The sequence below is a fragment of the Myodes glareolus genome, chromosome 1, assembly GCF_982192425.1.
Source record: "Myodes glareolus chromosome 1, mMyoGla1.1, whole genome shotgun sequence".
Classification (NCBI taxonomy): Eukaryota; Metazoa; Chordata; class Mammalia; order Rodentia; family Cricetidae; genus Myodes; species Myodes glareolus.
The window spans coordinates 2,929,720-2,957,662 of NC_142026.1; the positions used below are offsets into that span (position 1 = coordinate 2,929,720).

A 27,943-nucleotide genomic window follows, 5' to 3' on the forward strand; every position below is an offset into this window, starting at 1 on the left:
AATTCATAATTATGACATTCTTGGATTTTTCTGACCCTAAAGTGTCTATACCATCAAGTGATCTAGAAATAATGGTGACTCTCCCAATTTTCCAATATATTGTTTTATTTTCTTATCCTATTACATTGCAGTAGAGTTAGAACGTGATAGTGAATATCCTGACTTACGTCTGATTTTGATTGAAAATGACACTACAGTTTTGCTGCTTGATAGTGTTTGCTGTGAGTTTTTATCAATATTGTGTTTTATATTTAGTTATTTTTTATCTTGGTAACTTTTTAATTTTAATGAACTTTCAAACTTATAGAAAAGTTACAAAAATTCATACCTTTGTCTTAACATTCTCAATATCTTTCCCCTTTCAGCATGTTTATTTTTCTCACTGATTTAAATGTTGGCAGTACTTCCTATTCCACTGAGCACATCTATGTATGTCTTCCAAGAACAAAGACTTTCTTTTTAAATTTTTATTATGGTTATTTATTTACATGTATGGGGGTAATGCATACATGCCATGGTGCATATGTGAAGGTCAGTTTACAACTTTTGTGGGTCAGTTCTCTTCTTCCACCATGGGGACCAAACTTAGAATATCATGCTTGCTAGCAAGTACCTTTACCTACAGGTCCATCTTGATAAAAAGTCATTCTTACCACCATAGTGCAATTGCTAAAATGAGAATGTTTAACATTTGTACAGTGCCATTATCTGATCTCATTTTTTGACTATAATTACTTTTAGAGCTTCCTTTTCTTTTTTCTAAATGCAGTAAATTAAGAAATTTCTTAGATTTGAACTGCTTTGAATCATATAGCAAATTAACATTATTCATTTTCATTGCTACCACATTTTGCTGTTGTATTTTACTTGCTAATACTATAATTTTTTCTCCTTTTTTTTAAAAAATAAGGCCTCACTTTTTTTCTGTATTCTTAAGTAAAAGATCAGTTTTTGTTTTGTCATTATGATGTTTAATATTTGGATATGCAACCTTTATTGGATGAATTTAATAAGTGTTTCTTCTTTCACTTGAATTGTAAAGTTTTCTGTTACTTTAATTACTTGGTACAAGCATGATCTGATTTGTAAATATTAAAGTGAATTATATAGGGTACATTACATGTATCCCAAATGGTAGAGTTTACAGGGGTATTTATGTGTAATATAAAAACAGAGGGTCTAGACAGACTTATCTAGAATAAATAAGAATAAAACAATGTGACACACAGCTCACATTTCTTCAAATATAAAGTAAATGTAAACAAGGCAGGTTTAATGACAAAGGCATTATAGAGAAATTTTCTTCAGCAGTTTCAGCCTGTGTGGAGCTGAGGCAGATGCATCACAAAGTTAAGGCTTGCCTGGCTACAAAGTGATAGTTTAAAGTCATGACACTCGGGTTTTAAAAATTATTTCTTAAAGTACTGGGGACATGTCTCAGTGGTAGAACATCTGCATAGCATGCATGAAGTCCTAATAAGTGTTTAAAGCATCATTGGTGATGTTGCAGAATTAGATTTCTAGCAAGAGGATTGTTGGTACTTATTGCCAGCCAGGTTATGTGAAAAACGGCTCCAAATTCATTGCTTCCCGTGTCTCAACACCAAGAACAACAGAGCAGGGTACTGTGCATGCATACATAGACAATTAAGAAGAAGAATGATCGCTATAGAAATTAAAGACAGGAGCTAGAGATATGGCTCAGTGATTAACGCTGCTGCTTTTCTAGAGGACCCAGTTTTGTTTTCCAGCACGCATATCAAGCTGCTCACAACTGCTTGTGACTCTAATGCTATCTTCTAACCTCCACCGGTTAGAAGAGGCATACATTCACACAGATACATACATATGAATTAAAGGCAATCAGAATAAATATAATTGATGTCCCTAAAGTACAGACTCCAGGACATGATTCTCAACCTACCTAATTCTAAAACCCTTTAATACAGTTCCTCTTGTTGTGATCACCAACTGTAAAATTATTGCTACTTCATAACTAACTTTGCTACAGTTGTGAATTGTAATGTAAATATCTGATATGCGACCCCCAGAGGAGTTGCAACCTGCAGATTGAGAACTACTGCTCTAATAAGTATTCATTTATATAATATTAGTTTAAATTAAGAAAGAATTCATTTGTAGATTAAAAGAGCAAATAACTTGGAAAAACTAATATAAGAAGTCAGCATTAATACTATTCTGTGTAAGTTTTGGACTGAGTATTACTGTGAGTGAACTCAGTGGTTCTAACTACCTGTCTTATTACTTTGTTAAAAGAATGTTTGAATATAGTATAAACTTTGTTACAAAAGACAAAAGAGGCTTGTGAGTAGACGAAAAAAATAGCAAGACACCATTTCACGTTTGCTTTTCTTTTTTAATTTTAGGGAGGCACTGCTGTGGGCTTAGCATCTAAACCTTTTCAGATTCTTTATGGACACACTGATGAGATATTGAGTGTGGGCATCAGCACTGAACTTGACATGGCAGTATCAGGGTCAAGGGTAAGATTTCACCTTTAAGAAATAATACTTTTTCTATAAATTGGGTAACAGTGTTTATATTTGAAAAGGTTTTATGGAAATAGAATATTTTTAATATTTATTTTGAGCATTGTTAACATAGAGTAATACAGAGAGAATAAACTTAAAAGAGGCTATGTTGTATTGGGGGATCTTATTGGCCTTACTAGTTCAGGAAGATGACACTCTGTAAAATGATATGCTACTTAAAATTCTAAGATTAGGGTTTTACCTAAAGCATATAATTCATCTGTGGGATAATTATTTCCTCAGCGTCTTTCCCACATTTCATTATTCAGCCACTTTGCCTTCTCCTTTTTGTTGTTTTGTGTTTTTCATTCTCTGGAATCTCCTGTGTGTAGGATGGTACTGTGATTATACATACCATTCAGAAAGGTCAATACATGAGGACTTTACGGCCACCTTGTGAGAGTTCCCTGTTCCTGACCATTCCCAGTTTGGCTGTCTCTTGGGAAGGACACATTGTCATCTATTCCAGCTTGGAGGAGAAGCCTGCTCTCAAGGTATTTCCTTCTGTGCAGCAGGTGTAGACCATCACTAATGTTTTCTCCCCTCACTGCAGGGGCAGCTTTTCTATGGTTCAGTTGTTCTTTCTCATTGTTAGATAGACTTCTGCCACATTATTGTCCTGATATTTATATTTCATTTCAGATATTTCTTTTAGCCTAACATTATACATGGTTTTGAATGTAATTCCTTTTTTTTAAGATTTACTTATTATGTATTCAGTGTTCTGCCTTCGTGTATGTCTGTCTACACGCCAGAAGAGAGCACGAGATCTCATTACAGATGGTTGTGAGCCACCATGTGGTTGTTGGAAATTGAACTCAGGACCTCTGGAAGAGCACTCAGTGCTCTTAAGGTCTGAGCCATCTCTCCAGCCCCCTCAAACGTAATTTCTTTTAGCTAAGGATGTAACTTGGTTGGTAGGCTGCCTGCCTTGCATGCATTGGAACCCTAGGTTAACTACCTAACCCCACATACACAAAAAGCAATTTAAAAAAAAAAAAAAGACAGGGTTTCTTTGTATAGCACTGGCTGTCCTGGAACTCACTCTCTAGACCAGGCTAGCCTCAAACTAAGAGATCCACCTGCCTCTGCTTCCTGAGTGCTGGGATTAAAGACGTGTGCCACCACTGCCAGTAGTAGTATGAGGTATATCATGAACTTCAAGTAGGAGTGATCGCCAAAATTTCTTTTGTAGGTAAGACAGTGTAGAAATAGACTGGATCTCTATGTATTCATTTCCTTCTAATAGTAAAGCTCTTAAATATAAAGAACATCTTTTTTAGGAATATAAAATATTTTTGAACTGAAATATTTTAACTCTTTGATTTAACTCATAGTTGTTTCCATGGCAATAATGATTTAAAGTCAATCTGATAATTTTCTGTATACTTTTTCTTTGAATACAGTCATGTTTTTATTTCAGAAATCTTCCTGATTTGTTATATTTTAATTGACAATATGAAAACTCAACTTTTATGCAAGATCCTTAAACTTTCCTGTTTCTTTGTAGGATAAGAACATGTTACATGTGTTTTCTATAAATGGAAAGTATCTGGGGTCTCAAGTCCTGAATGAACAAATATCAGACATGTGCATAATTGGGGAGCACATTATCACTGGCAGCTTACAAGGGCTCCTGTCTATAAGAGAACTTCACAGGTAAGTGAATTAAATTAAAATGTTCAACCTATCTGAAAAAGAGGTGGCAACTTACAGTTCAGAGGTTCAGTCTATTATCATTGTGGTGGGGAGCATGGTGGCATGCAGGCAGATGTGCTGGAAAAGGAGCTGAGAGTCCTACATCTTGTAGGCAACAGGAATAGGAATTCAACTGAGACACTGGGTGGTTCCTGAGCATAGGAAACCTCAGAGCCCACCCCCACAGTGACACACACTCTTCCAATAAGTTCATACGCACTTTAACAAAGCCACACCTCCTAATAGTGCCACACCCTATGAGATTATGGGGGTCAATTATGTTGAAATTACCACAGTGACCTTGTCTCATAAAAGATGGAAAGTGAGAACAGACACCTGAGGTTGTCCTCTGAGCTTCATATGTGTACCAGCCTTGCACACATTTGCAAGTCCCACACACAAAAGAAGCATCAAGTGTTCTGAGCATGCTGGAATATACTTACAGTATCAGCATTTGGGACTCATTCCCTTTTCCAGAAGATTTCCAAATTAGAAAAACCAGTGGACTCTTTTAATTTTAATTACACACACAGACACACACACATGTATATATAAATATACCTAAGTCATTGGGTTCTCTGCTTTCTGCTTTCTAATCTTTAAATAACCAAAGGCATTTTTTGTAATGGAATATCAGACAAAGCAAAAAAGACCTGTTTTATTAACCTCAAAGATCACACACATTTACTTACAGATAAAAGCATTTAATGAAAGAACTTATATTCTTGGTATTGTGATGTTTATAATAATTGACCTTGAAGGGTTTAAGACTCTTTAGAAGTTGCCAGTCAAGGTAGCACATTCAGGAGGACTGTGAGTTCAAAGTCATCCTAGACTGCATAGCAAGACCCTATCTCAGACAACAACAAAAAGGAAAATTGTGTTTGCAGAAGAGTTTTAAGAATTGCTAGGATCTGAATAATCAGAGGAGTATTGTTGAAGAATTAATAGGAGTTGAAATGGAGATGAACTTAGGGATATTATGAGAAAATGAACTACAGTTGGGGATATGGTATTGTATACCTATAAAAAAGTTGAAATGCAGAGGTAGATGATGAAGTTACCTTCCATGTATAACCTTCTGTGCATGTAACAATATCTGGTCTTTATCTCTTCTAGTTTGAATCTCAGCATCACTCCATTAGCTATGCGATTACCTATCTACTGTGTTTCCGTGACCAAAGAATACAGCCACATTCTTGTAGGCTTAGAAGATGGCAAATTGATTGTAGTAGGTGTTGGCAAGCCAGCCGAGGTAAAATTCAGCATCATGGATTCTCCCTTACTATTGTGGGTTCCTGCGGTCCTTCATTCTAGCTGACTCGGAAGTCTCCATTATGAATAAACTGAAACATAAATTTGATGTTTCAGAAAGAGCCAAAGATTAAATTGTTAAGTGGTAGTGTTTATCCTATGATAAAATTAAAAGCTCATGGATTGGTCTTTGTATCACTGTGTAAATGAGAAAAATATTTTACTCCACATCAAGACTCAAGAAGACTATGCAGATTGGAGCATAAAAGTTCTTATAAGAATAAAATATAGGTTCCAACAGTAAAACTAATTTGATTTAATAAATACAAAGCATGACTTATTTATTATATAAAGGCATTGTTTTTTAATTTATAACTACAAATATCTTATATTCATATCCTTATTCGCAGTGAGTTTACTGTAACCAGAAATTTACTTGCCTAATAGTCTTTCATGGATCTGACATTTGTTCCCCAGAAAACTTAATGACTCTACTCCAGGTAACTTAGTGATTCTCCCAGAAAACTTATTATGTGGGATTAAATTAGTCATTGCATTTTTTGAGACACTCTTAGCTTTTCCTGAGAAATGTAATATTGTATCTACAGGTGTTTCTTCAAGAGAAGAAATTGAGTTGGGTGGTAGTACATACCTATAATCCCAGTGCTTGGGAGACAGAGGCAGGAGAATCACTACAATTTGGGGGCCAACCTGGTATACATAGTAAGTTCTAGGCAAGGCAGGGCAATGTACCAAGATCTGCTGTCAAAACAACCACAGAAAAAGGCTAGAGAAATGTCACAGCAGGCCAGTTGGGGCTCAGTTCCAAGCACTCACACAGCAGCACCTCACAACTGTCTATCATTCCAGGTCTAAGGAAACTCACACCCCTTCTTACCTTCATAGGCAACAGGCACATGTAGGCCAAACACTCATTTGCATAAAATAAATAAATATTTTAAAAAAGAGTTAAAACATTTTAAACATGTTTCCATTAAACATTGAGGTTCTTGATAGTTTCCTGAATTACACCCATCTTTCCCCTGCTAGTGTGATGATTACTAGAACTCTGCTGAGTACACACTTGTAATCTTTGCTAGTTGGGAGGCTAAGGTATAAGAATCATAAGATCTGCCTGCCTACTGGGTGAGTTTGGGGTCAGACCAAGCAGCTAGTGAGACTGTCTAAAAAAGGGATTTAGCTCCATGCTCTAGAGTATTTGCCTAACAAGAGGAGGCCTTGAGTTCAGTCTCTTGTACTGCAGTTATTAATCAAGAATCTTTTAAAATGTTAGCAAATTTGCTAACAAAATCTATTCTGCATTTTACAAATTCAGTATCATATATATTGATTTTATGTATCTTTGTTTTTTTTAAATATCTATTCATTTCTCTTAAACAGATGCGTTCAGGTCAGCTCTCTCGAAAATTGTGGGGATCTAGCAAGCGACTCAGCCAGATTTCAGCTGGAGAAACTGAATATAATACTCAAGATTTCAAGTGATTGTTATTCCCACCATCTGTGATGGAAAACCAAACTTCAGTTATTGCTTTGTCACTTTAGCTGCATCTCTCTGCTCTCTGAAAATCTTTAAGGATTTTATCTTAAAAAACATTTAAAGATTACGACGGTTTGATATTTGTGAAGATGTAGGCTGAGTTGTACTTTATGGCATATCCCTGTAATGATAACATTTAAGAGGCTGAGGCAGGTGAATCTTAAGTTCAAGGTCAGCATGGGCTACATAGCAAGAATAAAAATAAAATTGTAGGTTCTATTAAATCAATTTTAAAAGTTTCATCAACAATGTGTCTAGTTTTGTTAACCAGTACTAAAGTTGAATTGAGAAAATATATTTGATTCAATTTGGTAATCCATTTCTAAATCATTCAATTCAATTTTTAAAAAACAAACTTCTAATATTATATACTTAGATTGAATTCCCTTAATCTAAGTAGCAAAATTTAAGACATTTCTAATAAAGTAGCATAGATAATGGAGAGTTGAGAGATTCGACTTTTCATGTATTCTTTAGATAATCATTTTCTTTTTACTGACCATTACATTAAAAGCATAACCTTTTAGGCATTTCTTGTACAATTGAGTTTTCAAAAATTGCAGGTCTGCACAATTGGATTAAATACAAATATTGAAATAAACAATAGTTTATTTCCCTACCCCTACCTTTAATATATTAGTAATAAAAATTTATTAAATTGCATTATTATCCTTAAGTAACAAAAGTTGAATAGGAAAAAGAAAAACTAGAGGTAATTTTTACAAATGTACTTCATTAACAGTATGTTTAAACAAAAATGCTAACTGTGGCTTTGGTCAGCTGGTCCTTTGAGTAACATTTGCAGCACAAGTTACATGTGTGAAATTCAAAATTTTGTGAATTTGTCTTTGTTAAGCAAAAACTGTACTCTCTTTGTACTTAATCCTTCCATCCTGATGATCATGAGTTGTCAGTGATGTTCTAAGAGGTTGTGAAAGATGGAGTAACACTGCATAATTCAGAGTAGCCATTTAGATAAAGTAATACCTTTTATTGCATGTTATATACAACTGTTTGGATGATAGCTATTTTGTTAAAGTTTGTTAAATATTACATTATGTCTAATTTCTTAAGTAAAAAAGTTGATTGATTTAATTTGGAATTCAAAGTAATTGTTATTTGTTTTTTTGTAAAAGTGACTTTTGAGTTATTAGGTTAGAGAAGTTTTACAACTACCAGTATTGGCAATCTGAGATTCCATGGACTTTGGGAAGATTGGCAAATCTCAGAAATTGTACGGAAATTTATATATTGAGTCTATTTTTGGGAAAGAATTATTGCATGATTCTCTTAAAATGTTCTATGGGCAACAACAGATGATTTTACAATGGTAGCCTTTCAAAATTGTATTCTCTTTTATTCTGCTGACCATACATTTCTTTATACCTGATTGTCTTTCCAGTTGAATCCTGAAGAAATTTTGATTTTCATTTTCCCTCTCCTGTTGACCACAGTATCCTATGGTCTTTTCTTTATAATCCCATAAATAAGTTTTTAAAAATTTAGGTGTAAAAGACTGTGTTTAGGAAAATTTTTCATTATTTTGATTTGTTGTCAGTCAGGATTAATAAAACATTGTAAAATCACTGTTTAATAAGTTAAAATTGTCTGATTCAGGAAAAATAGCTTCAAATGGCACTGATATCAACTGGTAGAAAAGTAGAATTTGTGTAACTGTGATGATTTCCTTTTTGAAAGACTTCAGGAATTTGTTGGAAGCCTCAGGAGTCAATAGAGATGATTATGGTGTAGTAAACATTTCTTCTTTTCATTTCGGCTCCCCAGTTCCCAGGTGCTGCAGCGTGATGCTGTCAGGACCATCTGTTCATAAAAACTGTAAGGGAGTTCATGTCAGAACCAACATGAGTGGGTGATTTTTTTCTTATTGTTGGGTTTATTTTTTATTTATATATTTTATTTTGGGGTTTTTTGTTTTGTTTTCTTTAAGACAGGGTTTCTCTGTTTAGTTTTGACTGTCCTGCAACTCACTCTGTAGATCAGATTGGCCTTAAACTCAAAAAGACCCACCTGCCTCTGCTGCCTCCCAAATACTGGGATTAAAGGTGTGTGCCACCACTGCCAGGCAATGATTGGTTATCAGTCCGTAGTAGAATGCTTGCCTATATTGTTCAAGATCCTGGGTTTACTCCCTAGCATGTGTGAAAGGGACAGAAAAAACAAAGACAGGTATTAACTGACTCCAAATCAAGACTTGGTAAGGGTTTCTTTTGGCAATTTATCCATGCATGCTACTCTTAATGGCACATAAACAGGAAGCTTTGTTCAGTTTTATATAGGTCTGACCTGTGTACCAATCAATGTTAGATGTTAAAGGAGAATTGTTCCTTTTAATTATTTTGAGGTTTAGAAAATACTAGCACTATTCTTAAAGAATGAACTTTTTGTTTTGTTGTTGTTGTTGTTGTTTGTTTGTTTGTATTTCAAGATAGGGTTCTGTATAGCCCTGAAACTCATTCTGTAGACCAGGCTGTATTCGAACTCAGAGATCTGCCTGATTCTGCCTCTTGATTAAAGGTGTAACTACCACCACCCAGCCAAGGATGAACTTTTGTATTAATTAAAATAAGCAAATCTAGTGGACCTGTTACCTCAGTTAATATATTCCTTACATAAACAGAAGAGCCATGAAATTAAAAGTCACTAGATAGTATCACTAGAAAGATGCACTTTTACAGTGGAGTGTAGCTGTTATCCATAGAAACCTTCGTAACGTATAGTGGAAGAAATTACTAGAATGGATTGATAGCTGTATATTTTAGTTAATGAGTATAAAATCTCATCTTTGCTGCTGCTGGTGTCAATTTATCTTTTCAGGACTTTTCATCTGCTTTTGTTTCTTGATAGTGATAATGATGAATATTAAAATCTCAGCATCTTGGTAATAAGAGATTTATACTAAGATAATGTTCATTCTTTTGGAAAGTGAGGTTAGAAGTTGTTTTGCTGTTGTTGGTAGTGGTAGTGTGTTACAATATGTGCACATTTATACAATTTGCTATATGTACTTAGAGAATAAAACACTGTAATATATAACTCCCCCCAGTCAGTATTCTGTTATTGTAAAATTGAAGAAAAAGAAGAACAAATCAGAACATGAAAGTCAAGGAACTGCAAAAATAAAAGTTAGCATTAACTTACTAGCCAGTGTTGCTTGTGAAAGAAGTTTCTATTAATTTCTCTTAAGTCACAGCACATCCTTCTGTGGGAGAAGAATGTGTGCATAGTCATAAGTCAGTTTCTCTATTTCCTTCTGATACATATGGCACTATTCTTCACAGCACTGACACTGAAATACTGCACACTACATAAGGAATAAGTATGCCCACAAAATTAGAATTTAGACTTGAAGATTGACTCATACTCTTAGCTTCTTTATATTTCTTTTCAAATATACTAATAAAGTGAAACTGAGTGTCAGTTTTTGCTTAGTGTTGATAGAGGCATGGCATTTTAATTGAATTTTGAGATGTCAATTCTTTTTAAATATGTTTATAAACTAAATAGAATCATCTTTGCCTCCTTTCTCTGTATTGAACATGAACACGGTATTAAATGTGTGATGCCCTCTATCTGGGATGTGTGTCTGCAGGCATTCTCACTTCTCACATTGCTAAACCTGTTTTCTTAACCCTATCTTGACATTTTTTGAGTGATATGTACAAAATGAAATGTATTATTTTTACTTGCTAAATCTGTTGTTTTCATTTTTCATCTAGACCCAAACCCTGATGTAAGTGTTCTGTCTCTAACAGAAACTATTCTTTTCCCATTAAGTGAGCACTCATAAACATCTTTACCACTGGCAGCAAATACTCACTCTTTTTCCTAATTTGTGTGTGTGTCATGTACTTAGCATTTTGTTTGTTTCAGATGATCCCATATAAGCATTGTTCTGAAAACTTTCCTCGAAGTGCTTTTTCTGATGACATTAGGCAACAATACAATGTCATCAGGCTTTAATATTACTTGTTACTTACATAATTTAAATATAGCGTTTTCTGTGCCACTGATTATTCCCAACACCAGCCGGTGTTTTTGTTTCATATGGACAGAACCACTAGATTTCCTTTTCATTATTGATAAGTTCATTAATTTTATCATGAGCTCTTAGACCTTTCATATTTGAAAATCATAATTAACATTTACCTCCAATAATGTCTGCTTGATAATAATATTTCCTAACTCTATTTTCCACACCAATATTTCGACAAAAAGTGTAGATTTTTTTTCCAGTATTGGGGAGTGAAGTCAGGGCCTCGCGCTTCTTAGACAAGAATAAAAAGCATTAGTAATCAGTGCTAAAAGAAAAACAGAATCAGATATCTTATAGCATTGAAGTTATAATGAGTAAAGTTCTCCCACTATGAAAGCATTGAGTAAATCCTTCTAAATACTTTTGATAATGTTTGCAGGTATGCCTCTGTATGGAATATTCTTTAATTTTTTCATAGGTTTTATAAGTTAGAACTAATAGAGCATTAACATTTAAGAGAGTTAGATTAGGGATCTATCTTACTGATGGAACATTTTCATGTGAAGTCCTGAGTTTTGAGTGGGATTTTTACTCCAACACTGAAACAGTATAGAGCCTCACACATAGAGTTCTACCACTGAACTCAGCACCTCAGCTCACAGAGTGGTTTCTAGTTTGAGGGTACAGATCAGACCTACCTGCAGGATTCATCAGTAGGCTATGCCTCAGTAATACTTGGGACTTTCACGAGTTCAATCAATCCCAGCTCTCAAAAATTATAAATATATGTATGTACATATAGTGTATATAAATGAATATGTGCCTAAATTGCAGATACATGTTTATTTCTTGAAAATCATGTGCCCGCTGTAGAATATAGGATTTATATCTCTGCTTTTTGGTTACCATGAATTATAGAATATAAAAATTATGTGGTTTTATTTATTATAAAAACCTTATATAAAAATAGCCACATTATTAACTTAAGTTTTTTGGCAATAGTTATTAATTAGACACATTATTTTTAGACTAGTATCTTTACTGACACCACACAGAAGTGGTTTTTAAACACATTGAAAGATTTGGACGCATGAAGATAATTCTTTTAGTGTAAAAAAGACACAAATTCAGAGGCATATATCTTTCCCTAGTGCATGGAGCAAGTTGAAAGTCACAGATTCGATATTCTTTTGTCTATGATACAGTTTTCTTGTTAACCTTGAAAATATATATCTTGCATAAATTAGCATAAGAATAGCCAAATTTCATCATTTGAAAAATTAGGCAAAGTGGTACATGCACATGGTTCCAGTTAGGCAAAGTGGTACATGCACATGGTTCCAATTAGGAAAAATGGCACATGCACATGGTTCCAATTACTTGGGAGAACGAGATGGAAGTTCAAGGTCAGCCTGGACAATGTAGTAAGCTTTCGTTTCAAAAGAAAGTAAATAATTTTAATGTTACAAAGGTGACTGTTAAAGAAGTGCTGCTGCTGTGTGTTTCCTTTTATAATGATTTTTTAGTAATTTGTATTTACTCATAATAGTTGCAAAGTGTTTCTCTGCCTTATAATGCTATTGTAAATTAGCAATGTAAAGTGAGACTAAGGACAGTTAGGATTTAGATGAGATTGAAAAGTTTTACTGATTAAAGTGCGAACTGTTTTTAAAAGAAGTCTTATAGAGCAGTGGTGGTACACACCTTTAATCCCAGCACTCGGGAGGCAGAGTTAGGCGTTCTCTGTAAGTCTTTACTTTGTTTAAGATTATTTAAGTAATATATTCTGTTGACATATTAAAATTTCATGCTTTCTTATAGTGTAATCAAGTTGAAAATTATGCTTTAATGATTTTCCTTTTTTGTTTGTTTTTTTTTGTTTGTTTTTTGTTTGGGGGACAGATTCTTACTGTGTAGTCTTGGCTGGCCTGGGTGTATCTTTGTCAACGAGATTGATCGCAAACTCAGAGATCCATCTGCCTCTGCCTCTCAAGCGCTGAGATTTTCAAGAATATACATAATTATCTTGTTCAATGGAAGTAATTATGTAAGGGAGATAACACTCATTCCAAGATTATGGTATATTACAGTAGCTTTATATTTTTTCAAGACAGGGTTTCTCTGTGTAGGTCTGGCTGTCATGGAACTCACTTTGTAGACCAGCCTGGCCTTGAACTCACAGAGATCCACCTGCCTCTGCCCCCCAAGTACCGTAACTAAAAGCATGCGCTGCCACCAGCAGCTTATAATGACTCTTATTGCTGAAGACCTTTTACATTTTGAACATTTCTTTTTCCTATTCTGCCTTTTACTTCTCAAAGACTGTGCTTTTTATATGCAGTTGCTGTTACTTCTAGTCAAATTTACATAAGAAAACTTTCTAGGAAGTCATGTGACTTTCTACTAAATTCTTTTACAGGATAAACTTCCCTTTCTCTATCAGATTGCTTTTGTACAGTTGGAGACCAAAAAAAAAAAAAATAGCAAAAAGTAATCAGATCTCTAGATAGCCATTCTCTATCAAATTCATTGTTAAATTAAGACAAAATTAACAAACATATTTGATTAATTCGACAGTTTTTCTGGGACACATTAATTAGGAGCATTTCTGTTTTAATAGGGTGACAGTCTTTTGAATACATGAATATACACTAACTAGTTCAGAAGGGTTAGCTGAACATCCAAAATGACTTGTTTAAAAACAAAAGTTTTTATACTTCTTACCTGAGTATGGTAGTGCACCTCTAATCCTGTCATAGGCTACAGCAGGAGGATTGCTTCAAGTTTGTGAGCTACCCTGACTATAGATGAAGTCTCCCCCCACTCCGTGTGTCTGTGTCTGTCTGTCTCACCACCACCACCACCTTAGAAATTGTGCTGCTAGTCACTATTTAAGGAGTCATGTATTTATCTTAAAATGTCCCTTTTCATTTGTTCACTAGAACTGATTAAATGAACAAAAGGAATAGTAATAAACCTCTTTTTATGTTGAATTATTTACTTGCAAACTGTCACTTATTTGGTACTTATATGCAGAAAGGGTGGTCCAAAGTTGAGCGAGTTTTAGACTTTTTAAGGATGTAAATAACTTTAATTAGCATTCTGATAACCAAATCACTGGTGCAATTTATTCTGCTTTCATCCATCTGAATTTATATACAAGATGTATTTTGTTTTGTCATATAAATACTTTTAAGAACTTAAATGAATGTATATGAGTTAATGTTTGATTTGTTTCTGTATAGTATGATCAAAAATAGTTGAAAATTTTGCACTTAGTTAATCCCTTGGAAATTTACATTCTGATATTTTTCAAGGATATACATTTATTTTGTACATAATAAACTAGCTTTGTATATGACAATGGGTTTGAATCTAATAAAAAATGACATTGTAATGGTAAAAATAAAACAGCGCCATTCCCTGAGGAACAGCGGGCCAGGTCCACAAGAGGCAGCACGTCCCAGGCAGGGAGCCACGCAGGAGGTGTGAGACCTTGACGAGCTGTTGGTTAGCAGTCCCACGAGGAGCCACGTCTGGTGAGAGACAGAGACAGATAGGCACGCCATGCATTGAGATTGGATATTCATTTAGTGGGTTATGGAAGGGAAGGGGAGAAGGAGGGAGAAGGAAGACGAGGAGAGAGAGGCAGAGAGAGAGAAGCGAGGAGAAGTTACAAAGAGAAGGAAGATCCACTTGCCTAGATGGGGGAGAGAATGGGCAGGGCTTGTCTCTTAAAGGGACAGGACAGACCATTGCAGACACTACTTTCGTCATTTGACTTGTAATTCTCAGTTTATGGAGTTTGACTAGAATGTGTTGTGTCTACTCAATTCTTTGAATAGACAAAGAATTGAATGCAGTAGTTAGTAAACAGAAAACCAAGAACTATTTTTTCATATATGAGAATCCCCTATGATCTACTCAAGTGAGTATTAGTGTTATTTCATCAGGCTTTATTTATAAAGTTTTCTCAATAAGCAATCACCTTTAGTTTTCATGTTTCGCTAATCATAATATTTTGATTATGAAATTTGACTTTCATTTTTATTATGCAGCATCTTTTTAATTTGTATCCACCTTGTAAATCCTGAACTTTAAACCTGATAGACAGATATTCTGCTATTGAGCTTACATGCCCAGCCTTGATGCATCAGTTTTCTGCAGTCTAAGCACTTACCTCAACCTTCCTTTTTTGCTAAGGTAGTGTGAAAAACAGATGCCCCAGCTTCTTGCTGGGATTTTGTCTCTATTCAGAACCACAACAGAAATGAACAATAACTTCAGTACCATGAGCTGGTCACAATACTACATTTTAGTGAATGTTCTTCACAAGAACTAGAAACATTCTGCATGAATTCCTCAAGATTCCTAAATCAGTGCACAATCAAAGCCAGGCTAGTGACAAGATTAGTCAAAACTGTCTTTTGTTAGATCCATAAAACCATATCCAGCATCAGATAAATGTTTTCAAATTATAATAAAACTTACAGTTAACAAAGTCCTAATTTTGTGCTTTGGGAATTATTTCTCAAAAAGATTGCAAAAAGCACCCAAGTGATGCTGTTGCTATAAAAATGCCTCTTACTAATTTTTAAAAAGGAGCTGGAGCTCAACAGTTAAGAATACTTGCTCTTACACAGGATTCAAATTCAGTTCCCTATATCCACATAGTAACTCACAACCATCAGTAACTCCAATTCCAGGAGGTCCAGTACCTTCCCCCAAGCATGCATATGCACTCATACACATAAAATGATAAAATACACCTTTTTTTAGATAAAAAAGGTCTCTTGCCAGGCGGTGGTGACGAACACCTTTAATCCCAACACTTGGGAGGGAAAGACAGGTGGATCTCTCTGAGTTTGAAGCCAACCTGGAATACAGAGCAAGATCCAGGACCGGCTCCAAAGCTGCACAGAAAAACCCTGTCTCGAGGGGAAAAGTAAAAAATAATTTAAAAATTAAAAAAAAAAAAACAGCAGGGAAAGAAGAGGTAGATGTCTACTTGTCTCTGGCATTATGTGGTGCTGGAACACACCCAGAACCGTATGCTAAAGTGCATCACTACTGATGGCTATTCATCCTCTAAAACACTGCCCTGCCTCTGTAAATACAGTTCAAAGAGTAGGCTAGGAGCTAGTTTAGGAGAAAGAAAAAAAAATAAAACTAGAAGGGCTCAGATACCTAGCAAGTACAGGCGTGGTTTGATCCCTGACACCAGAAAGGGTGAGAGCCAGTTGCCTTGGGAGACTGGTGCCTAAAATTGTTGCTATATCGCCACATTGTGCATTTCACGGTTGTTGATCCAGACCATCATTTTGATGGGAAGTCCTTTTAAATTTTATTTTAAAAACCAACCCTTAAAACATCCAGGGCAATTTACTGCAAATCAGAATTAACAGCCAGAGGTCCTACCTACCCGCTATCTGCCACCGTAGCTCATGCCTTTAATTCCAGCAGTAGGAAGGCAGAGGCTGGAAGATCTCTGTCAGTTCGAGGGTAATCTAGTCTACATAGTTTCAAGCTAGCCAGGGCTACATTGTGACACCTTGTCGCAAAGCAAAGACATTTATTAGAATGTTGAGAAACAATGAGCATTTAATGGTGCTTAACTCTTAAGCCATCAAAGTGTCCAGCTTGGGTCGTTTGTCTCACTCCAATGTAGCATGACTATCCCTGAGAAGGCTTTGTGCTAGCCTCCTGGTGTAGCCAGTGCAGGGGTAATGCCCAGTGTGGGCGAGGCAGGGCGACCCCGGCTCCAATTCGACTCCTGCACCACGCTGCCTCCCAAGCCAGGTCACCTGTGGTGCAGGGCCTGGAACCATAAGCAAGCTGAAGCATGCTGGACTTCGCGATCTTCGCCATCACCATTCTGCTGGCACTGGTAGGAACGGTGCAGTACCTCTCTACCTGGTAACCTCCAACTGGGACCTCCAAGGTGCGCCTGCGCCGTGTGGACTAGGGTAGAGTAGCCCGCCTGAGAGGGGGCGCTCGCGAGGGAGAGTCACGTGGCTCCGCCCAGGAGCATGAACCCCCGTGTGTTTGCGCGCTCAGCGACCCACCCATCCTGCGCGACACCTGGAGCCTTACTCTGCTTGTCCTGGTGTGTGTTTTGCTATACTTAACGTCCTCAAACCACAGTCCCGTTGGCTACTGTATCGATGGAAAAACTTCTATCTTTCCCTAGCAGCCTCCAGGCGTCTGTCCCTGCATCCCTGTAATGGGCGAAGCCGAGCTCGCAACGATGCTCGCTAGGGTGAGAGTCATAGACACCCACCCCCCACCTTCTACCCCGTTTCCCAAATTTTGTCCACCTGTCCTTTTCAGAGGGGAAGCTCTCAAAGTCCTGAGTTAGTGGTTAAGGAATCGTCCTTAAATCATATTAATAGGCGACGTGTATTCCTGAAATCCCAGCACTGAAGATGGGATGGGAGCTCAGAACCCACCCTGGACTACATCAAACCCTGTCTCGAAAGAAACCAAAACTGTACAAAGTGTGGAAAGGTAGTTATTGGGGTACGAGAGAAGCCCCCAAAGAAGACCAACAGCCACGTATAAAATAACAAGAGCACTTTCTTAATTCCAGCGTTGGGTGGCACTTGAAAACCCCTAAAGAAGATCCTTATAGGACCCAGCAATGACAGGCACAATAGAGAGGACTGGGCCTAACAGTCAGAAGCTCTTTTTAAGCTCAGTTAGGGAAATTCCAGAGAGGAGGAATTAACCTGGTGTTGATTGGTGAAAGAAAGATTAATATGGGGGCTGATTGGTGGAAAGTCCTAGTGGTTAGGGACCTTCCAGCAACAGGGTAGGGAACGCTGTCTTAAGCCTGCAGAAGTCTGGGTGGCATCTGCTGAGCTAGCAGAGGGGCTTGTGGGGGTGTGGGTGCTCGCTGATGGTCACCCATAAGTTGTGGTTTTCATGAGACCTGCTTGCTCAGCTCTGTCCCATTCTAGTGAAGTGAAACTAAGGTCTGGTCTCTTGTCAGGGCCCTGGTCTGTTCTCCGACACACACACACACCCCCGCCCCAACTTCCAGCCTTTTCAGTAATGAAGAGCCCCAGGTAGATTACTGGTGATGGAAATGTCCATTAGAAGTGTCTGTTTTGAACTAGTGAATGGATTAGACAAATACCTGGACTTGTGAGAAAAAAAAAAACAAAAACATTGATACGAAAAATGTGAGAGGATAGATTGTGTCCTAGCAAGCTACATCCCTGTGACTATAGCAGATGTAAAACCAGACAGGGAAGGTAGACAGGTGTAAATGGTCGAGAGTCCATTTTAAGGAATTTTAGTCAATGTTCTACCGAAGGGTTTCAATAGATAGTGACAATTTTAGTTTTAAGAAGACAGAAAGCTGAAGAGAGGAGCGAAATGGTTCTCTGTTGCCACTACAGCAGTTCTTGGACTCTGGGATCTCTGCTTCCATGTAAAGTGTAGTCACAGAATAGAAGAAGACAGAGTACTAATGGATCCACACACAGACTTTTATTGTCAATACAAATCTAACAAAATAACAAAGAACACAAGGGAGGAAAGACTTAAATTCAAAAATCTCAGTGTTCTTCTGGCTGCTTTTAGGCCTTGGGCAAGGCAAAACAGCATATGGGGGCTGGAGAGATGGCTCTTCAGAGGAAGAGCACTGATTGCTTCTCCAGAGGTCCTGAGTTGAATTCCCAGCAATCACATGGCAGCTCACAACCATCTATGGAATAAGATCTGGTGTCCTCTTCTGGCCTGCAGGCAGAACACCATACGCATAATAAATAAATCTTAAAAAAATACAAACCACAGGGATAAGGCATGGTGGAAGAAAGCTATTTGCTGTTTGGCAGTCAGGAAGCAGAGGGAGAGAGTCCCAACTCCTAATAATTCATTGAGCCTTTAAGAGTGGTTTCTATACCCAGTAAACCTTGAAAAACCTAATTTTTCATTCATGAGTGGTTATTAGTAGGATATAACTTTGGGACTAGGGATGGGAGTTTGTGTCCACTTCTGTCAGCACTAGGACCCTGTCTGGCAAAGACTAAAGACCTGCGCTGGCTTGTGCATGCACCCACCCATCTCTATGATTTCATTTGTTATTGGTTCTGATTGTTTTGAATGTTTTGTGTTCTTGGTTTCTTTAAGCCCCTATGACTCTTAAAATCTTTGTTTCCTCTTCTGCAAGATTCCCTGAACCTGAGAGGGGTTTGATGAAAATATGCCATTTAGGACTGAATGCTCCAAGGTCTCTCACTCTCTGTGCATTGTCCAGGCTGTGGGTCTCTGTATTTGTTCTCATCTACCACAAGAGGAAGCTTCTCTGATAATTACTGAGGAAGGCACTGATCAATGGCTATAGCAGAATGTCATTAGGTTTCATTTTATTTTTGCATTCCTTTAGCAGAAGAGTAGTATTTGTCTTTTCCAGGGTCCTGGGCTTGTCTAATCTCCGTGTTTTTGACCTATGTCAGGCATGGGTTCCACTTTATGAAATGAGCCTTAATTCCAATCAGATATTGATTAGTTACTCCCACAAACTTTGTGCCATTATTGAACTAACACATCTTGCAAGAGGTCATTATAGTGGTATATTACACAAACTCAATCCAGAAACAGATCTAGGTGGTGGCTCACATCTTTAATTCCAGTATCCCAGCACTAGGGAGGTAGAGACAGGAATGATATGACTTGGTGGAGAGAGGAATATAAAGGGGAAGAACAGGAACTCAGTGGAGTGTGGAGTTTGATAATTCATGGAGACAGGATCTCACCCTTTCAGTCTGAAGATTTGGTAGAGGTTAAAGGTCTCTCTAGTAGTTGGTTGCTTTGCTTTTCTGATCTTCAACTTGAGCCCCAATATCTGTCTCTGGGTTTTTATTATTCATGCTACATTTGGCACCCAACATTTCAGGTACAAATTCACACACAAAAAAAGGCTTTCCATGGCTTCACAGCCACCAGTATAGGCCAGAACTACACATGACTGGAGTCACTGCCCTACTGGTTAGGTTTTTCTTTCTTCTCTCCTTGTGGGCTCTTCCTGAACTTCCTTCTTAGGCTGCTGCCAAGCTAGGTAGCAGGGTTTTACTGTTCTACGCAGGAGCAATAAGCCTCACATTTTCATCAGCATCATTGGCAGATTTGGTAAGATTTGATAATTCCAAATGGAAATCCTTAAAGGGAGAGATTAGTTAAGAGTGTTTTCCCCCACAATGGAGGGATTTGGGCTTCCACATGATAATATGCTAGACAGATTGAAAATGGAATGATTAAATGAGAGGATGTCGAATTTAGATGTGTGTTTATGTAATGTCAACTGTAAACATGCATGCATTCACCTTTCATGAAGCAATGTTAAACTCATGGTCATTTTGTAATAGAATTATCCCTAAAGAATGGATAGAGTTGGTTAGAACTGTTTTAGAGCCTGGCTAACAGTTAAAATTAAAGGAGTAAGTCACAAAACAAAACAATCCCACATCAATTTGGAATTATGATTAATAAAAGGGTTATTTATTTAAAGGGAAAAAACTTACAGATCACCATCCTAGACAACAGCCTCCTGTATGACCAGGAAAAGCGTCTGATAGCCAGAAGCAGAATCCCAAGCAAGTAAGAGAGAGAGCGAGGGTTACTGCCGCTCATTTTTAAAGCGAAAGAGACCACACCCCAGTGGGCTGGTATCTCAAAGGCTATTGGCTGAAGGAGCAAAAGTAGCTCCCACAGCACCTCCCTGTTTTCTTTAAGTACAAGAGTTCTAAACCTACTACAAAATTATGTACAATAAGAACAAATATCCTATTCTAACTAGCTTAAGTCTTGTATAATAAATAACTTTGCCAAGTCATGAGAGGAAAGTAGCTACAATTATCTAGTCTTCAACCCCATCAAAGATCTGAGAAGGGAAATAATGTTACCTGAGTAATTAGGAAGTGCAATCAAACAACTTCCAAAGTATGCAACAAATCACAGAGACAACTGGCTACTTGGGCAATCACCCAAAGTCATGTCTGCAGCGTTGAAACAACCAACTTTGGCTAAGGCCTACAATAACCAACAGATTATTTTTAAAGGCAAGAAATATTTCAAAAGCGTCTTACCCTGTCTTGGCAAGATTTGACAGTTCTGCTTATCCATTTCTGGATACTATGTATTTTGTCAGTAGTTGAGGTATGGGCAGTTCCTTGCCCAGAGGCAGGTTTTGCCAAGAAGACAAGCTCCAAGTGGAGTGTCTTTGGTGCTCAACAATCTCTCAGGAATAGATCTGTGTTGCCAGGAGCGATTGTGTCTCACTACCACAGAACTCTAAATTAGCTTAAATTAGCCATTTTCTACAGCTCTTTGAAGAGGTTGAAGATTATTTATACAGAATATAATGTCTATATATCTAGGGAACCTGATTAGTCTAATTATAAATATGACAGACATATGACAGACAATTCCTAATACCTATCTAACTTAAAAATTAAGAGAATAAACAACTGTGCAATAAATGAGGACAATGACCTCAGAATGTAAACAATCTATATCATTACATAAAAAATATATAAATATCTTAATCAAAGGCAGAAATGTACAATACAATATGGTAAATATATATATCAATACAACATATATCAATACATAAAAATGCTTAAACAGAGGTAGAAGCATGCATGCATACAATATTCAATATAACTTAACTTTGTATCTATATACAAAAATCTATGGGAATGCAATTCTCTATAAACAATAACTCACAAATATCAATCTATTATCCCATCATCCAGTTTTCCGCTTTTTTAAATGTGTGTGTGTGTGTGTATCCCTGAGCTTCTAAAATTCCTCCCCCAACCCTCAGCCATATACTAATTATAATCAACCCCTAAATGATGTCCCTAAACCCAAGGACAACTTTGCTAGGAGAGGGGACATCGTCCTCTAGAATTACTTCCAGCTGTCATGGGGGTGACACTCTTTCTGGGGGATCCTGTGAGAATAAATGATGGTTAAATTTCAAGATCAATGTCTTTTAAAATTGCAAATACTCTCTGAGTATTTTGTAGAGGTCTGGCCAGAATGTTGTATAAGATGTTCACCATTTCAGCTAACCAAGTTGGGACTGTCTGTGCAGCTGATACCCGAAATAGGACTTGTAGTCGTGCTATCAGTATCATGACGTCATATCAACCATATGGAGTTGATGTGGGACCCCCATCTTCTTCCTGGGAGCTCCAAAGATTACTGCAGGAAAATTTATTGTTTCTTATGGGAAATTTAAGCATTATCTATATAGACAAATACAGACATATATATTCAATGAAAGGTATGATAAAGACAGGAACAATTATGAGGAAAGGCAAAGAAAGTTTATAAATTATTATTATTATTATTATTATTATGTCCCATATCATGGCTCTTGACATGAGACAGAAACTCTGGAATTCCTCTTACCAACAGGCTTGGAATTGGAGAGGGACTGAGCCAGAGTCCAACTTCAAAATCAGCTCTATATTTATAAATAAATTCACATTAATACATAATCTGTCAGTATTCAAACATTCAGGATCCCTTGAATTTTTTTGAAGATGACTGTTTTCCTGTAGAGACAAGAAGAGAACCCTGCCCCCATTCTAATGTTTTTCTTACCACCTGTATGGTTGCCATCATTGTGGATGAATTGTCATTTCTCCTTTCCAAGAGGTTCCTCTTCTTTAAACCGAACCTTTATTAATTTTGATGGTATCCACAATTTTTCTTCTCCTGTGGAAACAAGAGCAAAACCCCTTCCCCAGTGCAGCACATCTCCTGGCTTCCATTGCGAGGTCAGCACATCCTTGAAATAAACTGGTTGATTTAATTCAGCAGACTTTTCCATTATCCAATGTCTTTCTGCAGCCATTGTTCCTTTCTCATTAGTGTTAAGAAAATTCAAGGTTAATAAAGCATTATGTAATCTATTTCTGAGGGCATTTTCTACCCCTTTCTGTTTGCTTAACATATCCTTTATTGTTTGATTTGATCTTTCTATGACTGCTTGACCTGTAGGATTGGACAGTATACCTGTAACATGCTTAATATTATAATAAGCAAAAAACTGTTTCATTTTTCTAGAGACATAAGCTGGACCATTATCTGTTTTTATTTGTGCAGATATACCCATGATGGCCATAACTTCTAATAATTGTGTGATTACTGAGTCAGCTTTTTCTGAGCTCAAAGCAGTCGCCCATTGAAAACCTGAATAAGTGTCAATGGTGTGGTGTACATATTTTAATATTCCAAATTCTACAAAGTGGAACACATCCATCTGCCAGATTTCATTCCTTTGAGTACTCTTTGGGCTAGTCCCTGCAGGTAGCAGTGTTTGGTTATATAAAGAGCATTTATGGCATCTCTTTATTATCTCCTTGGCTTGTTGCCATGTAATGGAAAACTCTTTCTTTAAACCTTTGCTAGTGACGTGATGTTTTTTATGAAATTCTGAGGCTTGCAACATGCTTCCAATCAATAATTGATCAATTTCTGCTTTACCTTGTAGGACCTGGCAGACCCATATGGGACCAAATGTGTGTCATGTACATCACACAAAGCCTATTCCTGATTATGTCTTGTACCTGGATAAACAATGAAGTCAATTCTGTGTCATCTGGTATAAATTCAGCAGTTTCAGTATGCACGATAACTCTTTCTGCATATTATGAATCTGTAACTATATTGAGAGGTTCTTTAAAATTCCTTAGCACCATGAAAATGGCATATAATTCTGCCTTCTGGACAGAATTATAAGGGCTTTGTCCCACCTTGCTCAATTCATCTGATTTGTAACCAGCCTTCCCTGATTTATTTGCATCAGTGTAATGGTGCAGGAGAATTGTCTGTATTCTGTCAATCATGTTTTAAACAAACGCTGATTGGCCAGGCAGAAGGTGTAGTTGGGAAAACCAGACAGGAAGTGGAAATGATACAAGGAGATCAGGGGAATTTTGGAGAGGAGGAAGTTGATTCCTCCCACTCCTGCCCAGACTACTGAAGCAGCATGATGTGATCTGCCCCACTGAAAAAGGTACTGAGCCATATGGCTAAAATAGATCAGGAAAATGGGTTAATCAAGATGTGAGAGTTAGCTAATAAGTAGCCTGACCTAATGGGCCAATCAGCTTTATAACTTATAGAGATCCCTGTGTGATTTTCTTTGGGACTAAACAGCTAGGGTTTCAGGTGGGACAGAAAACACAAACAAGCTGGCCACCCATCATGTTACAGTGTAAAATATACGAGCTCCAGTTATTGGAGCATCACGTACATTTCAGGGAAGAATCCACGAAGTTTTCTTTATAAGGTTAAGTCTACCACTTTTGGGATAGTTGCTATTAATTTCTCCAAAAAAAATAGCACAAGCCCTTTGCCATGGTTCATTGTCTTCCCATAACTTTTTTATTTCATCAGTAGTGAAAGGCACTATAATTTCTGCTGGGTCTATACCTGCTAGTTGACGAAGTCTCAGTTTACCTTTATAATTAATTCATAGACCTTTTCTACATAGGTTTTTAATTTTTTACCTGGTTTATGTGGTAAAAAGATCCATTCTAAAATAGTATCTTCCCTCTGCATTAAAGTTCTTGTAGGAGAAATTCTGGAAGGCAATATCACTAGAATACAACTAAGATTTGGATCCACCCTATCCACATGTGCCTCTTGTAATTTTTCCTCAACCATCGTCAGTTCCTTTTCTGCTTCAGCTGTTAATTCTCTGGAACTATTCAAATCTTTGTCACCATCTAAGGTTTTGTTTAAATGAGTTATTAGATCAGGTGTTATCCCAACAGCTGGTCATAGACTGGAAATGTCTCCTAACAGTCTTTGAAAGTCATTAAGAGTCCATAACCGGTCTCTCCTAATTTGTGCCTTTTGTGTTCTAATTTTCTGTAAACCTATTCTGTAACCTAGGTAATTAACAGAATCTCCTCTTTGAATCTTTTCAGGAGCAATTTGTAATCCCCATTTAGGCAAAACTATCTTTACTTCCTCAAACATTCTTTTTAAAGTATATATGTTTGAATAGTATAGCAAAATGTCATCCATGTAATGGTAAATTATAGACTTAGGGAATCGCTTACATATTATTTCCAGTGGATGACTTACAAAGTATTGACACAGGCTGGGTCACTCCTGGATACACTACTGGTATCTCCTAGTAGGCTGAGAGTTATTATAAGTAGGCACCGTGAAGGCAAATTTTTCTCTATCCTTTTCTTGTAAAGGTATAGTGAAGAAGCAATCCTTCAAGTCAATAATTATAAGAGGCCATCCTTTTGGTAACAGAGAAGGCAGAGGAATCCCAGACTGTTTGGTCATTTTGTAATAGAATTATCCCTAAAAAATGGGTAGAGTTGGTTAAAACTGTTTTAGAGCCTGGCTAACAGTTGAAATGAAGTCCTGATTCAGAGAAGAGGCTAAGACTATTAAACAGTGGAATAAAGCTAGAGGTGTGTGACTCTCCCAAGATCAGATTCTTAGAGAAGGAGATTATGTTACTGTAGAAAGGCAATCTCTATATGATGGTCACATTCTGGCTTTATGCTGTGCAGCAGCTTTGAATGCTTGGAACAGAATTGAAGAAGCAGGAAAAAAGATTGAATAATTTACTAAAGTTATACAGGGCCCTAAAGAAATCTTCACTGATTTCTTCACTGACATCAGCAGTAAATAGAATGATACCTAGTTCAGAACTAAACAAATAATAATTGAATCTCTGGCTTTTGAAAATGCTGATTCTCAATATAAAAGGATAATTGTAAACAAAGACTGAGCTTTTGTTTCCCAGCCTTCCAGACCCAAATAATCAAACAAAAACTGTATTAGTTTGCAACACTGGCCAATGGCTCAAGTGTATTCCTAGCTAGCTCTTAAATCTTAAATAAATCCATTTCTATTAATTTATGTATCAGCATAAAATTGTGGCTTACTGGTAATGTTCAGGCATCTTTCTCCTTCAGCAGCTACATGGCATCTCATCAACTCCATCTTCTCCCTCTTTCTATCTCTGTTTGTATTTCCTACCTGGCTTTACTTTGCTAAGCAACTGGCAGAAACAACTTTATTATCTTTGAATTTTCTAAATGCTAATGAAAAAAGAACAATAGCTGTGGAAAGACACCGGATAGTAGGAAAAAACTGCAGAATTAAATTAGCTGATATACTTTAAAGATGTACTGTCCTCAGAATGGAAACCATGACATGTGTTACATTGGGGGAGGGATTTTGCTTTTCTTTTCCCAGGAGAAGAGAGGCTATGAATGCCATCAAATTTGATAAAGATTCAATTTGAACAAGAGACAACTCTTTCTTTAACAAGAGACCTTCCTTAATTAGAAGAGATGACAGCTCATCAAACAGCATGACTGTTTAATTTAAACTAGCCTACAAAACTAGCAGATGCTTTTCATTTGATCAGATATAACAAGCTAAAAGAGAATCTCTCCCAAAATTAGGGTTGGGAAAGGGTTTTGTTTTTGTCTTTTCTTGATAATAAAGGCATCCAGCTAAAGAATCTGAAGACAACTTGACAAATGAGACATCTAAAGAAAAAGCACAGATCATCCAGAAAAAAAAAAGTCTCAAGAAAAAGAGTAAGTTAGCCTATTGGTATATCACATTTACAACAGGATAAAATTTCATAAATCTTCCCAAATGTTTGTTTTTGCTACTTTCTGCAGACAAATAGTCTTTTTGTAGTCCAAGTCCAATTAAAGATTAAAGCTGACTTTACAGTTGGAACGTGCTTATTAAAGTGAAATCTGAAATCTCTTTTGAAGCACAATTAATAAAAATCCAGAGACAGAAATTGAGGTTCAATCTGAAGGTCAGAAAAGCAAAACAGCCAGCCACTGTCTCTTCCTCAGTCAGAAATGGCAATTCTAGCTCCAGGAATCCTCAGAATGAGACTATGTAAGATCTATCTCCTCCTGTCTTACATTCCTCCCTAGTGCTGGGATTAAAACTGTGCACCTTTACTGCTACTGGGATAAAAGGTGTGTGTCACCACTGTCTGATCTACAAGGCTGATCAGTATGGCTGATTACTCTCTGAACTTTAGGATAAAAGGTGTGTATTGTTCTTTTTAAAAATAATATGATGTTGAGATGTCCCGGGCAGCTCGCAGAGCAGCTGCTAGTGGCTGTGGGTCCCCGCAAGATCTCCAGGGTGGCAGCGCCATGCGGCCATGGGAGTCAGGGTCACCGGGCGAGCGGCAGAGTCAGGTGGCTGGATGCGGTGGACGGCAGAGTAAATGAACATAAGGCTATACATAAAGCTAAACATTTATTACTTAAAGAAGGGGAGACATAGACAAACAGAGAGAGGAAAAACACATGTGCACACGGTAAGAGACGAACAGGAAAGAGAGGGTCAAGATGGCGACGAGGTCAGAAGTAGCTGGGGTGGGTGTGGTTAGTTCTTAAAGTGTCCCAAAGGAATAACAGTGTGTGTCACCACTGTCTGGTCTGCAAAGCTGATCAGTATGGCTGATTACTCTCTGAACTTTAGGCAAGCTTTATTTATTAAAATGCAAATGAAATATCATTACATTATGTCTCATGTCAGAAGAACCACCTGAAAAGGGACAAATAAAAGCAAAAGTTTAAAGAGTATTTTATTTGGGGGTGGGTAGTTTTGGGTTATGCATGTTTGTCATTGATTGAGGGGGTATTATTTGTTATGACCATGAAGAAAGTTGAACAAAGGAGATTAGATTCAGAGTTCTTGTTTTGAAAAGAAAAGAGGGGGATACATATATGATAGGATAAATGGGTAGATTATTGTACATACATATCTACTCATGTTCAAGGTATTATACCTATATAATTCATTTAACAATATAATTGCAAATTTGTAGTCCTTGAAAATAGTTATTAC

At 37.0% G+C, this 27,943-nt stretch overlaps 1 protein-coding gene across 10 annotated transcripts in view; it reads left to right on the plus strand.

Annotated features, from left to right (window-relative positions):
* The window catches only part of Nbeal1 (neurobeachin like 1), a 194,684-nt gene extending 180,423 nt beyond the window's left edge, over positions 1-14,261 (plus strand). For 9 of the 10 annotated variants that reach the window (XM_087903350.1, XM_087903357.1, XM_087903356.1 and 6 more), the window contains 5 exons: positions 2,388-2,504; positions 2,885-3,046; positions 4,063-4,211; positions 5,370-5,505; positions 6,906-14,261. In XM_087903350.1, coding sequence (XP_087759476.1) covers positions 2,388-2,504; positions 2,885-3,046; positions 4,063-4,211; positions 5,370-5,505; positions 6,906-7,007 — 666 coding nt within the window. In that variant the 3' untranslated portion in view covers positions 7,008-14,261. Of the gene's footprint in view, positions 1-2,387; positions 2,505-2,884; positions 3,047-4,062; positions 4,212-5,369; positions 5,506-5,914; positions 6,005-6,905 lie in introns of all 10 variants that reach the window. The other variant, XR_015737269.1, reaches the window with a different exon arrangement.
* The last annotated feature ends 13,682 nt before the right edge of the window (positions 14,262-27,943 follow it).